The sequence below is a fragment of the Salvelinus sp. IW2-2015 genome, linkage group LG1, assembly GCF_002910315.2.
Source record: "Salvelinus sp. IW2-2015 linkage group LG1, ASM291031v2, whole genome shotgun sequence".
Classification (NCBI taxonomy): Eukaryota; Metazoa; Chordata; class Actinopteri; order Salmoniformes; family Salmonidae; genus Salvelinus; species Salvelinus sp. IW2-2015.
Window position 1 is genome coordinate 14,731,519 of NC_036838.1, and position 17,837 is coordinate 14,749,355.

Below are 17,837 nucleotides of genomic sequence, written 5' to 3' on the forward strand. Positions count from 1 at the left end.
ATCAAGCATTCAATTCCTCCGACAATATAGTCTGTTAGAAGCAGCTCTTCCTTTTTGTCTGGTGATGGTGTATTCTTGTCATGTTGTATGACATTGGCAAAAATAATTATGTTGTGGTACCAACAAATGCAATGGTATTAATTTGTTTTTTGAAGCAAGTCCTTGCTTACCATAGAACTCTGAATCCAAATAATAGTTCACATTTCAGTCTGTGAAAATAAGGTTCAAATAAATTATTTTTAACTATTTTAAAGGGAAAATCTGTGATTTCTACATTAGTTGTACAGTTACAGAGGTATAAATAGCATTCCTCCCCCAAACATACCTCCCCTGTTATTGGTAATGATGAAAGGTTAGCATGTGTTGGCGGTATGATCTTTGTGCCTCTGTMAWTTTTWCCCTCATMATTTTTCAAGATTCATTCAGGATAATCCGTAATCATGGTAGCATCCATACTAATGTAGAAATGTTCAGAAACATATTATATTCTTATTTGCAATAAAAGTGACTGCAAAATGACACTACATTATCTAAGATTAATTTCAATTGGGCACAACATAATCTGAAACACAACAAAAACAAACTGCAAATGCATCCAACACTGTAGAGTCACAAGCTTGATGTAGTCAATGCATGTTAAGAACATGGACCCAAATACTACACTTTTGGCTACTTTAATACACATATAAGTGTCACTTTGGTTCCCTAAAATGGGGGACTATGTACAAAAAGTGCTGTAATTACTAACGGTTGACCCGATAAAGATGAAAATACCCTCAATTAAAGCTGCACTTTAACCTCATAGTCATTGTATCATTTCAAATCTTAAGTGCTATAGTACAGAGCCAAAACAACAACAAAAATGTGTCTGTCCAAATACTTTTGCACCTCTCTGTGTTAGAGATCGACCGATTAATCGGAATGGCCGTATTATTAGAGCCGATTTCAAGTTTTCATAACAATCGGAAATCGTTTTTTTTTTTTTACACCTTTATTTAACTAGGTAAGTCAGTTAAGAACGCCTTCTTATTTTCAATGACGGCCTAGGAACGGTGAGTTAACTGCCTTGTTCAGGGGCAGAATAAATTATTTTTACCGTGTCAGCTCAGGGATTCAATCTTGCAACCTTACGGTTAACTAGTCCAACCACCCTCTAACCACATGCCTCACAATGAGCCTGCCTGTTACGCGAATGCAGTAAGAAGCCAAGGTAAGTTGCTAGCTAGCATTAAACTTATCTTATAAAAAACAATCAATCATCATAATCACTAGTCAATCATAATCACTAATCAATCATAATCACTATTACAAGTTTATCTAGCGTGTCCTGCGTTGCATATAATCGATGCAGTGCGCATTCGCGAAAAAGGACTGTCGTTGCCCCAACGTGTACCTAACCATAAACATCCATGCCTTTCTTAAAATCAATACACAGAAGTATATATTTTTAAACCTGCATATTTAGCTAAAAGAAATCCAGGTTAGCAGGCAATATAACCAGGTGAAATTGTGTCATTTCTCTTGCGTTCATTGCACACGAGTATATGCAACAGTTTGGGCCGCCTGGCTCATTTGCGAACTAATTTGCCAGAATTTTACGTAATTATGACATAACATTGAAGGTTGTGCAATGTAACAGGATATTTAGACTTATGGATGCCACCCGTTAGATAAAATACGGAACCGTTCCGTATTTCACTGAAAGAATAAACGTTTTGTTTTCGAGATGATAGTTTCCAGATTCGACCATATTAATGACCTAAGGCTCGTATTTCTGTGTGTTATTATGTTATAATTAAGTCTATGATTTGATAGAGAAGTCTGACTGAGCAATGGTAGGTACCAGCAGGCTCGTAAGCATTCATTCAAACAGCACTTTTCGTGCGTTTTGCCAGCAGCTCTTCGCAATGTTTATGACTTCAAGCCTATCAACTCCCGAGATTAGGCTGGTGTAACCGATGTGAAAGGGCTAGCTAGTTAGCGGGGTGCGCGCTAATAGCGTTTCAAAGTCACTCACTCTGAGACTTGGAGTAGTTGTTCCCCTTGCTCTGCATGGGTAACGCTGCTTCGAGGGTGGCTGTTGTCGATGTGTTCCTGGTTCGAGCCCAGGTAGCGGCGAGGAGAGGGATGGAAGCTATACTGTTACACTGGCAATACTAAAGTGCCTATAAGAACATCCAATAGTCAAAGGTATATGAAATACAAATCGTATAGAGAGAAATATTAATATAATTCCTATAATAACTACAACCTAAAACTTCTTACCTGGGAATATTGAAGACTCATGTTAAAAGGAACCACCAGCTTTCATATGTTCTCATGTTCTGAGCAAGGAACTTAAACGTTAGCTTTCTTACATGGCACATATTGCACTTTTACTTTCTTCCCAACACTTTGTTTTTGCATTATTTAAACCAAATTGAACATGTTTCATTATTTATTTGAGGCTAAATTGATTTATGATGTATTATTAAGTTAAAATATGTGTTCATTCAGTATTGTTGTAATTGTCATTATTACAAATAAATTTAAAAAATCGGCCGATTAATCGATATCGGCTTTTTTTTGGTCCTCCAATAATCGGTATCGGCGTTAAAAATCCTAATCAGTCACCTCTATTCTGTGTATACTGATTGATTCTTGACAAATATAACTTATAAATGCCTCATGAGTTTAGTTAAACTTTCATACCCCATCAGAACCCCAAATATAAGATTGTTTTACTCMGTTGTTTATAAACAATGTAATTGTAAACAACACTGTAGCCTCAAAACATGGGCCGGGATTTCAATCCGATCGCTGAATTAGACAATGTGCCATTTAAAACTAATTCCAATTGAGCCATATTATGCAGCGTTTACCGTGAATGATGGTCTCCGTGGTACATTGCCTTTAAAACGTGCATTTAAAAGTCCCAAAATGTGCTCCTTCAAAGCTAAATAAACAAAATGATATTGGCAAGATCAGTTTGCAGGTCTTTCTTTTCTTTTAACAAATGCTTTCAATACTTAAAATACATTGGGACTAGAAAAGAAAAGAGAATATGAGACTTGGATCATATACATTAGGACATGCAAAGGAAAATGTTTTATAATGGAAAACCAGGCTCCCTCCCTTTTTCAGTCCATTTTCCATCCATTTCAGTTTGGTGCCTAATTAATACAACCATGGTTTTCCTTTTATGGCAACCTGTCCTCATGTTCCGTAGTTCAGCCATATCTTATGCAGAAGTTAAAGGGTACCGAAGAGTCATAAACTCAAATGTGTCTTGCAAAACCTCTGCTAAAGAATGATTCAATCGATAAGCCATATCAGTTACAATACAAACCATTCAAACCTTTTAGATAAGCTCTCAACTTTGGTGCGTACATTGTATGTTTTTAGCATTGAGCAATTCAGCTGTGCGCAGGCTGACGCTATCGCCACGCTATCTCCCCTGAGCAAATATTATTTGGGATCCCACAGGCTCTTACATCATTTAATTGCTCACTTTGCATAAGAAACATTGTGTTGACAGGGTTGCAAAGTAATAAACTTCTCCTATGAATAAAAAGTAGGCTGAATATTGCCCTGGATTAGACCCAAAGGTCATTTAGGTTATATTATAAAGTATATTTACATATTGGGTGATAGTGAATGATAGGGCTGTGTGTAAAATAGTTTATACCTGTAATGAAGAAGTCAATTGTACACAATTGATAAGCGTGTTTTTTTTTTTTAGGTGCTAAATTTACTTTATAATTTTGACGATATTTGCACAAAAGGATGTACTATTTTCATTCCCTTCAGAAAATAAACTTTGCACTGTTACTTTAAATCTGTCAATAAGGTTTGAAGCATCCAGCCAAATCATTCTAATATGTTACTTAAATTGACGGACCAGTGGTTGCAAATGGGTCTTCTATAGGATKGAGGTCAAGGCTTTGTGATGGCCACTCCAATACCTTGACTTTGTTGTCCTTAAGCCATTTTGCCACAACTTTGGAATTATGCTTGGACAGTGACCCCAAGCATAATTCCAAAGTTGTGGCAAAATGGCTTAAGGACAACAAAGTCACGGTATTGGAGTGGCCATCACAAAGCCCTGACCTCAATCCYATAGAAAATGTGTGGGMAGAACTGAATAAGCATGTGTGAGCCAGGAGGCCTACAAACCTGCCTCAGTTACACCAGCTCTGTCAGGAGGAATGGGCCAAAATTCACCCAACTTATTGTGGGAAGCTTGTGGAAGGCTAGATGAAACGTTTGACCCAAGTTAAACAATTTAAAGGAAATGCTATCGAATAGTAATTGAGTGTATGTAAACTTCTGACCCACCTGGAATGTGATGAAATAAATAAAAGCTGAAATAAATAATGTTCTACTATTATTCTGTCATTTCACATTCTTAAAATAAAGTGGTGATCCTAACTGACCTAAAACAGAGTTAAATGTCAGGAATTGTGAAAAACTGAGTTTAAATGTATTTGGCTAAGGTGTATGTAAACTTCCGACTTCAACTGTATATAATTTTGAGAAGATTGACACAAAAGGATGTCCTATTTTCATTCCGTCCATAAAATAAACTTTGCACTGTTACTTTAAATCAGTCAATAAGCATTGTAGCATCCAGACAAATCATTCCAGTCAATCGTACATTGTAAAGTTAAGTAACCCTTACAATTCATTCCCTTCATTCCTGCAATTCTACACATTTTGACATGACTTATGCCATGTTCATATGAGTGAAAGTGACTAACAAAATGAATGGGGGCCCCGTGGAGGTTAGGGCCCCTGGGCACGTGCTCTGCGTGCCGGTCGGCAATTTGTTCATGATTACTACAAGTTTCAGATAGGCTGGCTAGACTCATTTACATTTATTCCATGAATAGAGTGCCTTTTGAGTAGTGTAATCTTTTCTATCATAACAATTTTTTTCACATAATTGTATCATTCTGTCATAAAGAGCATAACAAACATGTTTTCTCATCTCAAGAGGTGTCACGCCCTGATCTGTTTCACCTGTCTTTGTGATTGTCTCCACCCCCTCCAGGTGTCGCCCATCTCCCCCATTATCCCGTGTGTATTTATACCTGTGTTTTCTGTCTGTCTGTGCCAGTTCGTCTTGTTGTTCAAGTCAACCAGTGTTTTGTCTCAGTGCCTGCTTTTCCACAGTCTCTCTTTTTCTCGTGCTCCTGTTTTTGACCCTTGCCTGTCCTGACTCTGAGCCTGCCTGCCGTCCTGTGCCTTTGCCCCTACTCTGGATTACCGACCTCTGCCTGAYCTGACCCTGGGCCTGCCTACCGTCCTGTACCTTGGCCCCACTACTCTGGATTATCGACCCCTGCCTRCCTTGACCCGTTTTTCCCCCTTTCCTGTTGTTACAATAAACCTTGTTACTTCACACAGTCTGCACTTGGGTCTTACCTTGGTACCTGATAAGAGATTAAATTAAGCAAAAACTGGTTGAATCAGCGTTTTTTCCACGTCATTTCAACAAAAAAATTCTATGTGATGATGTTGAAACAACGTAGAAAACTGATTGGATTTGCAAAAAGTCATCAATGTAAGGGAATTTTGTATGTTTTTCAATCCACTTTTAACTTAAATCCAATGACATGGTGAATTTTTTTGTAGATTTCACTTTGAATACACGCTAGTTGACAACTCAATCAAATGTAAATAAAAATAGACGTAATAAGAAACACATATACCTCAAACGTGCACCCTAGTTACACAAACAATCCCGCACAAATAGCAGGCGGGCCTACTGGGAAATATAGCCCGACTAATCAACCAAACACAAAACAGGTGAAACCAATAAACAGRAAAGGGGAAAAAAKGATCAGTGGCAGCTAGTAGGCCGGTGACRACGACCGCCGAGCACCGCCCGAACAGGCAGGGGAGCCAACTTCTGTAGGAATCGTGACAATAAGAGTGTGTTATTTAGGAGCTTTGTTTGTTCCTCCTTGCGTGAGTAACGGGTGTCTCTGTTGTCGAGAGCGTTTGACTTTTGTATTGTGCCATACCTGTATTTGGTGGACTTGCTTATTAAAAGTACGCATCTCAGACATCTCTGCTCTCCTGCGCCTGACTCCTTCACACAACATTGTTACACCAACAAGAACACCAAGGGGTTAGAAATCCAGTGGCTAAAACAAAAGTATCAATGTATGCTGGTGACTCTAGTTTTTTCTTAAGTCCGCAATCTGGATCCCTSCAAAGTCTCATTGAAGATCTTGATCACTTTTCTAGCCTCTCTAGATAAAAACCTAATTATGACAAGTGTACCATATTATGTATTGGATTGTTAAAAAATACACTGTTTACACTACCTTGTAGTTTACCAATAAAATGGCTGGATGGTGAAGTAGACATATTTGGTATTCACATCTCAAAAAATATTAATTAACTTACCACAATTAATTTCAATAGAAAGTTAGCAAAAATAGATACGATTTTGCAACCATGGAGAGGTACATACTTGTCTATTTATGGAAAAATGTACTCTTTGGTCCTATCACAGTTTACTTACTTACTTACTAATGGCATTGCCTACTCCAGATGATTGATTATTTTAAAATGAAATCCTTTCCAACATATCGCTATTTTTAAAACAAGCCATAGAAAGCTGGTTGCAATTTTAGTTTAATAAACCAGAAAAGACAGAACAAATATTGCAACAAATACTGAAATATACTAATTGATTTAAAAAATATATTGGTATAATCTTTGTTAATGATATCATAAATAGGACTGATAGAGTWATRGCACACATGCAGTTAACAAAAAAATTATGGAAATGTCTGCTCTAACCAAAATTACCAACTGATTGCAGCATTACCACAAAAATGGAGGAGGCAAATGGAAAGGTGAGAAGGTAAGGAACTTATCTGTTGCATTAAAKACCATAATTGGCTAAATACATTTGTGATAAAAAAGTATACCAGTTTCACTTAAAGATTTAAAAAAAATGACAGATGCGCATATAGGTCGCAAAATAGCTGGGAGGAGATTTTCAATGATTTTCAATGTACCGATTCCATGGCACATGGTGTATGAACTGACACACAAAACGACGTTGGATTCAAAATGTAGAATTTTTCCATTTAAATTATTAKACAAAATTCTTGCAACCAATAGAATGTTAAATATATGAGGATACAACCATCCCAGCTCTGCAGATTTTCTGCGAATAGACAGAATTCTTAGATCACTTGTTTTGGTACTATCATGACTCAGGATATGACCCAGATGCAGACACAGGTGGCGGATAGTACAGTTCTCAGATGATTTATTGTAAACACAGGGCAGGCAAAGGGCAGGTCGAGGACAGGCAGGGGTTTGTGATCAGGTCAGAGTCAGGCAGGTACAGGACAGGCAGGCAGGTTTGGGGTCAGGGCAGGCAGAGGTTCGTAATCAGGTCAGAGTCAGGCAGGTACAGGATGGCAGGCAGGCAGAATAGTCAGAACCGGGAAAACTAGGAAAAAGAACTTGAGAAAAAGGAAGATGGGAAAGCACACTGGTAAGACAAGACGAACTGGCAACAGACAAACAGAGAACGCAGGTATAAATGCACYGGGGATAATGGGGGAGATGGGCGACACCTGGAGGGGGGTGGAAACAAGCACAAAGACAGGTGAAACCTCTCCCAAGCCCGCAGGAAGATGTCCCGGGGGAAGGCAGCACCGACTTCAGGCAATGCGCATGGCAAAACGGGCTCCAACCCAGGATAGAACCAGTAGCCCAGTCGATCAGAGGATTGCCTCTGGAGCCAGGAGAACCCCAAAACCACGGGTACATGAGGGGATTCAATGGGCAGGAACTGCACACTCTCACTGTGATTACCCGACACTCTCAGGTTAATGGGAAACGTAGTATGGGTGACTCTGCCAATAGAGCGCCCAGCCAACGCTCTGATGTCCATGGGAATGGAGAGGGGTTGTGTGGGGATTCCCAGCTCCGACACCAGGGCTCTCGTCGGCCCCAGTCAATGAGCACCTGGAGAGATTTGGACCGGTCACCCCACAACAGAGTAGCATAGAGAGGGGTAYAAGCAATGGAGGATGGGAAACTCCCCGTACGGCTCTCCAGCATACTCATACCTACTTGATGAGCCGGAGTTTTTAATGGGCAGGTAGCTAAGAAATGTCCTGTAGCTCCACAATTTAGACAGCTCTGGGTGTTAAGTCTGTGCAAGCTCTCAGCCGGAGACAATCTAGCCCTGCCCAGTTTAATGGGTGAGAGAATAAGGCGAGTCGGCAGCCCTCGGTGATTCCCGTGAGAACTCGGGTGACATCGGGTTCACTCGGACATGTAGACTTCGGGGGTCTCTGGGATTCCTCGGAGGCGAGGTGGGAATCGAGGGCGAGCGAGGACAACAGGGCACAGATTCCCTCTCCCTCCTACGTTCTCGTAGCCGCCCATCGATCCGGATGTTCAAGCTATGACGGAGTCAAGGTCCATGGGCAGCTCCCGGGCTGCGAGCTCATCTTTGATCACCTCTGATAATCCGTGAAGGAACATGTCGAAAAATGCTTCCGGGTTCCAGGCTCTCTCAGTCACCAACGTGCGAAAATCCACTGCGTAGTCTGCCACACTACAGGAGTCTTGACGTAGCTGGAGCAGCTTACGAGCAGCCTCTCTCCCGGACAACGGAGAATCAAACACCTTCTGTCCTTTAGCCACAAACTCCTCCAGACTGAGGCAGGCGGCGGACTGTTGCTCCCAGACCGCCGTAGTACCAGCGAGTGCCYTCCTGGATGTCAGCGTTATGAGGTACGCTATCTTCGAGCAGTCCGAGGGGAACGAAGAAGGCTGCAGCTCGAAGATGAGAGAGCACTGGGAGAAAAAGGCCCGTCAGGTTTCAGAATCTCCAGCGTTGCGCTCCGGAGGAAGTTAGCAGGGTTCTTGGAACACTGTGGTAGGATGGGAAGAAATCGCCGCTGGTGGCGGGGTTGCTGAGAGTCTGGGGGATTACTGGTGTGGTCCTCTGCCTAGTAGGGAATCCGCGGAATTGCTACAGCTGAGAACAGCGTTCAGCCACAAAAGCAAGCCATACAGTTACCCGCCAAATTGTGGAGTTAACAAAAGTCATAAATAGCATTATAAATCTTCACTTACCTTTGCTGATCTTCGTCGGAATGCACTCCCAGGACTCCCACTTCCACAATACATTTTCGTTTTGTTCGGTAATGTCCATCATTTATGTCCAAATAGCTACTTTTGTTAGCGCGTTTGGTTAACAATTAACAAATCCAAAGTCACGAAGCGCGTTCACTAAAAGCAGACGAAATTTCAAAAAGTTCCGTAACAGTCAGTAGAAACATGTCAAACGATGTATTGAATCAATCTTTAGGATGTTTTTAACATAAATCTTCAATAATGTTCCAACCGGAGAATTCCATTGTCTTCAGAAGTGCGATGGAACAGACCTCGCTCTCACATGAACGCGCATGGTCAGTGCATGTTCAGGTCATGGCAGACCTTACTCATTCCCCTCTCCTTCAGCCCCACTTCCCAGTAGAAGCATCAGACAAGGTTTTAAAGACTGTTGACATCTAGTGGAAGCCATAGGAAGTGCAAATTGACCCATATCCCACTGTGTATTCGATAGGCGATGAGTTGAAAACCTACAAAGCTCAGATTTCCCACTTCCTGGTTGGATTTTTTTTAGAAACTTCAGAGTGTTTTCTATCCAATACTACTAATAATATGCATATATTAGCAACTGGGACTGAGGAGCAGGCAGTTTACTCTGGGCACCTCTGGGCACCTTTTCATCCAAGCTACTCAATACTGCCCCTGCAGCCATAAGAAGTTTGAGGAATAGCAACTTTGCTTAACTTTCTTTTAAGGAAAAATTGGCAGTTAAGAAGATATTTCTTCTTAAAACTTCTTTGTGACAGGGGGGCAGTATTGAGTAGCTTGGATAAAAAGGTGTCCAGAGTAAACTGCCTGCTACTCTGTCCTAAAAGCTAGAATATGCATATAATTAGTAGATTTGGATAGAAAACACTCTGAAGTTTCTAAAACTGTTTGAATGATGTCTGTGAGTATAACAGAACTCATATGGCAGGTAAAACCTGAGAAAAAATCCAACCAAGAAGTGGGAAATCTGAGGTTTGTAGTGTTTTAACTCTTTGCCTATCCAAGATACAGTGGAAATGGGGTCATATTGCACTCCCTAAGGCTTCCACTAGATGTCAACAGTCTTTAGAACCTTGTTTGATGCTTCTACTATAAAGGAGGGGGGAATGAGAGGGGATTGAGTCAGAGGTCTGGCAGAGTGCCACGAGCTGGTCACTCGCATTCACATGAGAGGTAGCTTGCGTTCCATTGCATTTCTGAAGACAAAGGAATTCTCCGGTTGGAACATTATTGAAGATTTATGATAAAAACATCCTAAAGATTGATTCTATACTTAGTTTGACATGTTTCTACRAACTGTAACATGACTTTTCGTCTGAACTTTCGCCTGGACCTGCAAGCGCGTCGTCAGTTTGGATTGTGTACTAAACGCGCGAACAAAAGGAAGAGTTTGGACATAAATGATGGACTTTATCGAACAAATCAAGCATTTATTGTGGAACTAGGATTCCTGGGAGTGCATTCCGATGAAGATCATCAAAGGTAAATGAATATTTATAATGCTATTTCTGACTTTGTTGACTCCACAACATTGCGGATATCTCTTTGGCTTGTTTGGGCTCTGAGCGCTGTACTCAGATTATTGCATGGTGTGCTTTTTCGGTAAAGCTTTTTTGAAATCTGACACAGCGGTTGCATTAAGGAGAAGTTTATCTAAAGTTCCATGCATAACACATGTATTTTCATCAACATTTATAATGAGTATTTCTGTAAATTGATGTGGCTCTCTGCAAAATCACCGGATGTTTTGGAAGCAAAACATTACTGAATGTAACGCGCCAATGTAAACTGAGATTTKTGGATATAAATATGAACTTTATCGAACAAAACATACATGTATTCTGTAACATGAAGTCCTATGAGTGTCATCTGATGAAGATCATCAAAGGTTAATGATTAATTTTATCTCTATTTATGCTTTTTGTGACTCCTCTCTTTGGCTGTTTTTCTGTGGCTATGTACTGACCTAACATAATCGTTTGGTGTGCTTTCGTCGTAAAGCCTTTTTGACACGTTGGGTGGATTCACAACAAGTGTAGCTTTAATTTGGTGTATTGCATGTGTGATTTCATGAAAGTTACATTTTTATAGTAATTTATTTGAATTTGGCGCTCTGCATTTTCACTGGATGTTGGCCAGTTACATATCCCAGAGAGGTTTTAAGAAGGTTTTGTGAATCCGGCMCCAGGCGATTAGAATTCCGGTGATTGGGATCTGGACAGTGAGCTGGAAAGTGGTCTGCGTTCGAGGGTGTTTGGGAGTATGAGTTGRACGCAGACGTTACAGCGCTCTTGCAACAGCGGTATAGTGCAGATCCAAGCCTATGGAATAAAARTGGGGCTTTTATTGCTCAACCTAATTCTTGCTGATAAAAAAAAAATCCATAGGCCTAACATGCTGACCAGACCGGACACGTCRCGTGGGCGAGCGTCGCAAAATACATTTAGAAATCCATGTTATTCAATTATTGCACCCACACTGCCAACGAGCGTCTGCGTTACCAAGGGCTAAAATAGAAGTCATTCTTATTTCTGACGCAGATCGCGCTGAAAGTCCTGCCTCTCCCATCTCCTCATTGGTTTATAGAAGCAGGTATCCACGTGCCATCTCCTCATTGGTTATACCCACGTGGGTGATTGAAAGACGAACTGTTTTGCCGGTAGTCATGGTAATACTATGAAAGTTTAGATGCGATCACCATATAAGTTCAACGATGAAAAAGCCTGGAAGGAGGAGAGATGACTAGAAACTATTTGGTTGGCCGTTTTATGTGTGGATGAATTTGTCGGAGTAGAGGACCTTGTGCAGTTCAGGTAAAATAACAACTCAATGTTTATATCCCATGACAAATTAGCTAGCAACAGCAAGCRAGCTAAATAGGACAAATTAGCTAGCAAGTGCAAGCTAACTAGCTAAATTGCCATATATGTTTAATGCTTTTAGACCTGTCCCAAAATTAATGTCATTGGTTCAGAATTTGTTTTGATATTTTAACCTGCGTGTCGTGAACGCGTTTGGTGTAGGGGGACAAAATAAATTTATGCACGATAGCGCACGGTGGCCCACGCGCACAGGATGCGCAAACTTGGACAGATGCTCAAACTTGCACACTTTTGATAGACTTAAGGGGAAATCTGTAGTTGCTACATCCATTTTTGGATTTATAATTATATATACACAACGTTCAAAAGTTTGGGGTCACTTAGAAATGTCCTTGTTTTCGACAGAAAAGCATTTTTTTGTCCATTAAAATAACATCAAATTGATCAGAAATACAGTGTAGACATTGTTAACGTTGTAAATGACTATTGTAGCTGGAAACGGCAGATTTTTTTATGCAATATATACATAGAGAGTACATTAGAGTGTCTAKTTTGAGAAACAGATGCCTCACAAGTCCTCAACTGGCAGCTTCATTAAATAGTTCCTGGAAAACACCACTCTCAGCGTCAATAGTGAAGAGGCTTCTCCAGGATGCTGGCCTTCTAGGCAGAGTTRCAAATAAAAAGCCATATCTTAGACTGGCCAATAAAAATAAAAGATTCAGATGGGCAAAATAACACAGACAGACTGGACAGAGGAACTCTGCCTAGAAGGCCAGCATCCTGGAGTCGCCTCTTCACTGTTGACGTTGAGACTGGTGTTTCAGGTACTATTTAATGAGGCTACCAGTTGAGGACTTGTGAGGCGTCTCTTTCTCAAACTAGTCACTCTAATGTACTTGTCCTCTTGCTCAGCTGTCCACCCAGCATGCACCCAGTATCAACTTCTAATTTACTATCTTGTGGCAGGAGAATTAGAGTTTTGGGTCATGGTTAATTGTTTTGGGATTTGTGTGTGAGATACAGTAGGGTTTTGTTTCAGTACATGCGCTTCTAGTTATCATTACCATGCATATAATCCCACCGTATAAATCAGGCAAGACAGTCATACTTCAACCACTTCTATCATAAGAAATCCCACGTGTAAAAACCAGAAGAATCATGAGTGGATTTAAAGTTTAAATAAAGTTTATTGTTGTCTTCCTTATGAGATTTCAGATTACAACAAATAAACAACAAGGCAATACGATAGAGTGCAAAAATAAATTAGGACATAACAAAACAGAAACAGTGAAAACTTACACACATTTGAGATGTGTAGGGGTGAAATACATGTAGGTGGTTGGATCCATGGTACAGCAATGTTCACCTTTAACCCGCTGTACCAACATGGAATTACCATATAAACATATGGCTTTGGATATTGTGCGTTAATAAGTTATTGTTAAATAACACAGACATCAGTTGTTTGGACTGCATCATAAGCTTTGAAAACAGAGATGAGCAACTGATCAATTGGGACTACAAAGACTGTTCCCAGATATTCTTAAATTCATCGCTAATCTTATTCAAGTGTAATTCACCTCTATTTTAACTAGGAAAATATGCTAATGTAACAGTGGAGGATTTCTGTTTTACAAGAGAATTAGAAAACAACTTTGAGGAAAATTAAAGTTCTCTACACAGCAGGTTTCTAAAGTGTCTTTTGAAAATAGCTAACTAGCTCAGTTAAATATTCTAGAATGATCTCTAGTCTGTGGAGGTCTAAGGGCTTTTGGGCTCAGAAGTGCCACATTTCTCTTTATCTCTCTCCGTCTCTATCTCTCCCTACATCTGCCTCACCCTCTGCTCAAGACACTCTAGCTGCTTGGCCACCTCATTGGGAAGATCATCATTGACCTGGATGTCAAAGTAGGCCCTGATATCCTCCACCTCCTTTTGCCAGAAGTCCTTAGACAGACTAAACAGCTCCTCCAGGTTCACCTGGTTCTCCCCCAGGCCCTCCAAGTTCAGGGAGCCCTTGCAGGGCAAGTAGCCCACGGCGGAGGGCATGGCTCCGGCTTCTCCATCCAGCCTGCGGAAAATCCACTCCAGCACGCGGATGTTGTCCCCGAAGCCAGGCCACAGGAAGCTGCCGGACTGGCTCTTGCGAAACCAGTTGACATGAAAGATCTTCGGCAGCTTGGCGTTGGGCCGCCCGGCCATGCTCAGCCAGTGGGACAGGTAACGGCCAAAGTTGTAGCCGAAGAAGGGCCGCATGGCGAAGGGGTCATTCATGATCAACTTGCCTAGCGGATCRGAAGAAGAAGAGAGTTTGGTAAATATCATTCTTCAATTCAGCTCCATGTCATTTCCGCTTCGTCTTGACATAAGTTTCTAAAAGTTGCTTTAGTCATCAATGCAGCAGGTTACACTTGGGAGTTTGACTTACCTTGGTGCTCTGCGGCAGCTGTGGCTTCTGATCTCATGGCAGCTCCGACAAACACGCCGTGTTGCCAGCTAAAGGCCTCATAAACCAGGGGGACACCTTCAGGTCTACGCCCCCCAAAGATGATTGCCTCAATTGGGACGCCTTCAGGGGACTCCCACTGGGGGTCGATGATGGGACACTGACTAGCTGGAGTGCAGAAGCGGGAGTTGGGATGTGCGCAGGGCTCTCCTATGGGAAGACAAAACAAGAGCGGAGAAAACATCAGTATACAAATCAAGGGAAGTGTGTTTCAAGAAGTGTGTTTAATGAAGAACCAGCCTTGTGGGGAACAGCCAGCCTTGTGATGACCAGCCTTGCGGAGACTTACCATCCTGGGATGTCCAGGGGTTGTTCTTCCAAGAGGTCACCGTGACTCCCTCAGGGAGTTCCTGGTCCATGCCCTCCCAGTAGACACCACCATCGCTAGTCTCGGCCACATTGGTGAAGACGGTGTTCTTGCAAATAGTTTCCATGGCGTTGGGGTTGGTCTTTGCTGAGGTTCCAGGTGCCACGCCAAAGAAGCCGTTCTCTGGGTTAATGGCTTTCAGGTTGCCTTCGTCGTCGAACTTCATCCAGGCGATGTCGTCCCCAACACACTCCACCTTCCAGCCGGGGAGTGTGGGACTGAGCATGGCCAGGTTGGTTTTGCCACAGGCACTGGGGAACGCAGCTGCAATATACTTCTTTTGACCAGCAGGGTTAGTAATGCCCAGGATCTGAACAACAACAAAGAATAGTGCATTTTACATTTCCATTCCAGAAGTAACTGACAAATTATAGTATTTTTTGCAATGTGGAATTAAAACAATCAAGTGAAACCATACTGTACTTGTGCACCTCAGCTGTTCTCACAGTACACTATGCACCTATTGGGTTATGTTTATTGTTACTCTGACCTTACCAGCATGTGTTCGGCCAGCCAGCCCTCCTCCATGGCGATGCGGGAGGCAATGCGGAGTGCAAAGCATTTCTTTCCCAACAGGGAGTTCCCTCCGTAGCCACTGCCAAAGGACACAATTGTTCTACGGTCAGGAATGTGGGCGATCAGGGTGAGCTCGGGGTTGCACGGCCAGTTATTGACCAGGGGTTCTGAGAGAGAGAGAGCGAGATTTGAATGGATAACGGTAGTATTGTAGGACTTTATTCTCACATTCATTTTACATTTAAATATAACCGGGCATTGAACAGAAAAATAATGTAATTTGTTCCTTCGTTTTCAGAGTTTTCCATACATGTTGAAAGCATACCCTTGTGCCTGACTTACTTTTGAGTGGCAGGGGGCAGCCCACAGAGTGAAGGCAGCGCACAAAGTCTCTGTTTCCCAATGCGGTCAGCACAGCCTTGCCCATGCGGGTCATCACCCTCATACTGGCCACCACATAAGGTGAGTCAGTCAACTCTACTCCGATCTTAGACAGGGGGGAGCCCACAGGCCCCATGCTGTAGGGGATCACGTACATAGTACAACCTAAAATAAAGAGGAGTGAACAGAAGTGATTTTAGGACACATGGTGATGGTGCAGCTAGTGTATGTCCTTCTGGTAAAGCATTGTGTAAAAATAAACAAAGATAGTCATCATATAAATATGCTCCCAATAATATAATCGGTAAACACCATTAACATGTAAATACAAGAGAAGATAATGCTACTCTCAGTCTTAACATTGTTTTGTGTCAATGTACCAGTAATACAGCAAAACATCCCAGTTGATTTTAGACTGTACCTTTCATGCAGCCTGGGAAGCGCAGGTCCATAGCCTTGTCCAACTCCTTCTGAGACATCCAGCGCCCAAGCTGGCTGATGCCACCTACTCGTGGAGACGGAACCGTGTCCCTCTGCTCCTGGGTCACGATGACCGTCTTGCTCTCCACGCGGGCCACGTCTCTGGGGTCTGTCCGGGCCAGCCAGCTGAAGGAGAGAAGAAAATAAACARACCATTGGATCAAGACTCATAATATAGCCACCGCCACCTCTCACCATTGTCACATTGTTTTTTCAAGTTTGAAATGGAGGCTGTAGCTATAACTATATGTGGAGTGGTCAGCCCATAAGTTATTAGAAAGAATATCAAATCATATCGTGCATATCCTTGTATATATGTGGTCATATGCCATTATAATACTAGAGCAACATTTGCAACATCTATTAAATATTATAACAGGTCTTAAACTTTGTCTACCTCTTCATCATGCTTAGACCAGCACACTACACAACCACAGTTATCAGAAACATTCAATTATCTCAGGGTCCCCAACTCAACATGACTTCTGTCCACTGAAACTGAATGGTGAGGTGACCTACCAGTTCTCATATTTGGTCAGCTTCTTGATCATGCCCTGCTCCTCCAGTTTGGCCAGGATGGTGTGGCTCTCCTCTTCAGAGCCGTCACAGATGTGCAGTGATTCGGGCTGACACAGGTTGATGTTAGTCTCCACAAACTCCCTGACGGCCGGGCTCAGTGCCCCCAGGTCCCCCTGGACAACCCGGACGCCTGTCTTGTTCTGGGACTGCAGCTGAGGAGGCATGGTTGGTTCTGTTGGCTGGAAGTGGATGTCACTGGAGAACTAGAGGAGAGAGGGAAGGATGGAGAAGGGATATGTTGAAAAAAATGGGCAGTTTGATCTTTCTGGTTGGTGTACAGTTGCCAAATAAGCCACACACCACAAAAAGACTGGTATTGAGTGTTTGTCAGGAAAACATATTGTCCAAGATACATTTTTATCTGTTCAATGGTAGGATCACTATTCCATAATGTTACAATGAGGTATAATTTTTAATTTCCTCATATGTATTCAGAGAACAATGTAGATTGTGAACCTATGGTCCTGAATAGAGACTGCATAATATTAATAAACAAATATATACAATTTTATAAGTGGATGATTTATTTTACATATGTTTGCATTTTAATAAAATATTCATCTAAAACGAATAGAGCTATTTTGTAGCAAAACAAGATGACAACATCTCCTTGCACCACGTCTCTTCACAAATTAAATGCATGGAAACATGATAATGAAATCCTACAAAAAATATGATGTGTAATATTGCAGTACCTTTTCTTCTTTGTTATRAAGAAGGAGTTAGCGTTGCCTCATCAGCTTAGTCTTGATGTGAGGTTTTGATGCTTGTTGTTCCCTGATGGGCTGTTCTTGAATTGTATCCAGTTAGGAGAAGTCTGTCTTTTTATACTTTGAGAATGTTTTGGGGGAAGGGATGACCAAAGGTGGCCCGTGCTCAAAGTTATTTGCATGAACTTATAATACCTTATGTTCAGCTCTTGGAAAACTATTTGACAGTCCTCAGTGAATCATTAATCCTAAGAAAATACGTAGTTGGGGAAGTTAATCATTCAACTGAGCATCTTGTTCTTTTGAAGTGATAGTGGCGCACAACCGTGCATCTCTCAAGAGTT

General features: G+C 41.7%; 1 protein-coding gene across 1 annotated transcript; it reads right to left on the reverse strand.

Moving 5' to 3' along the window:
* Positions 1–13,117: 13,117 nt before the first annotated feature.
* On the reverse strand, positions 13,118–17,614 carry pck1 (phosphoenolpyruvate carboxykinase 1 (soluble)). Its single transcript, XM_023984036.2, has 8 exons — positions 17,479–17,614; positions 16,724–16,986; positions 16,146–16,330; positions 15,686–15,889; positions 15,323–15,510; positions 14,750–15,137; positions 14,383–14,610; positions 13,118–14,239 (listed from the first exon to the last, which is right to left on the reverse strand). Exons 2-8 carry the CDS (start codon positions 16,945–16,947, stop codon positions 13,779–13,781), a joined length of 1,878 nt encoding a protein of 625 aa, XP_023839804.1. The 5' UTR covers positions 16,948–16,986; positions 17,479–17,614; the 3' UTR covers positions 13,118–13,778.
* Positions 17,615–17,837: the final 223 nt, after the last annotated feature.

Bases quoted from the DNA above. Each gene is read 5' to 3' on its own strand.
- pck1 (XM_023984036.2), bottom strand. From the start codon at position 16,947: ATGCCTCCTCAGCTGCAGTCCCAGAACAAGACAGGCGTCCGGGTTGTC. The intron at 16,331-16,723 runs GTAGGTCACCTC...TCTCTCCTTCAG, and splicing joins CTGACCAAATATGAGAACTG to CTGGCTGGCCCGGACAGACC. The intron at 15,890-16,145 runs GTACAGTCTAAA...TCTTTATTTTAG, and splicing joins CTTCCCAGGCTGCATGAAAG to GTTGTACTATGTACGTGATC.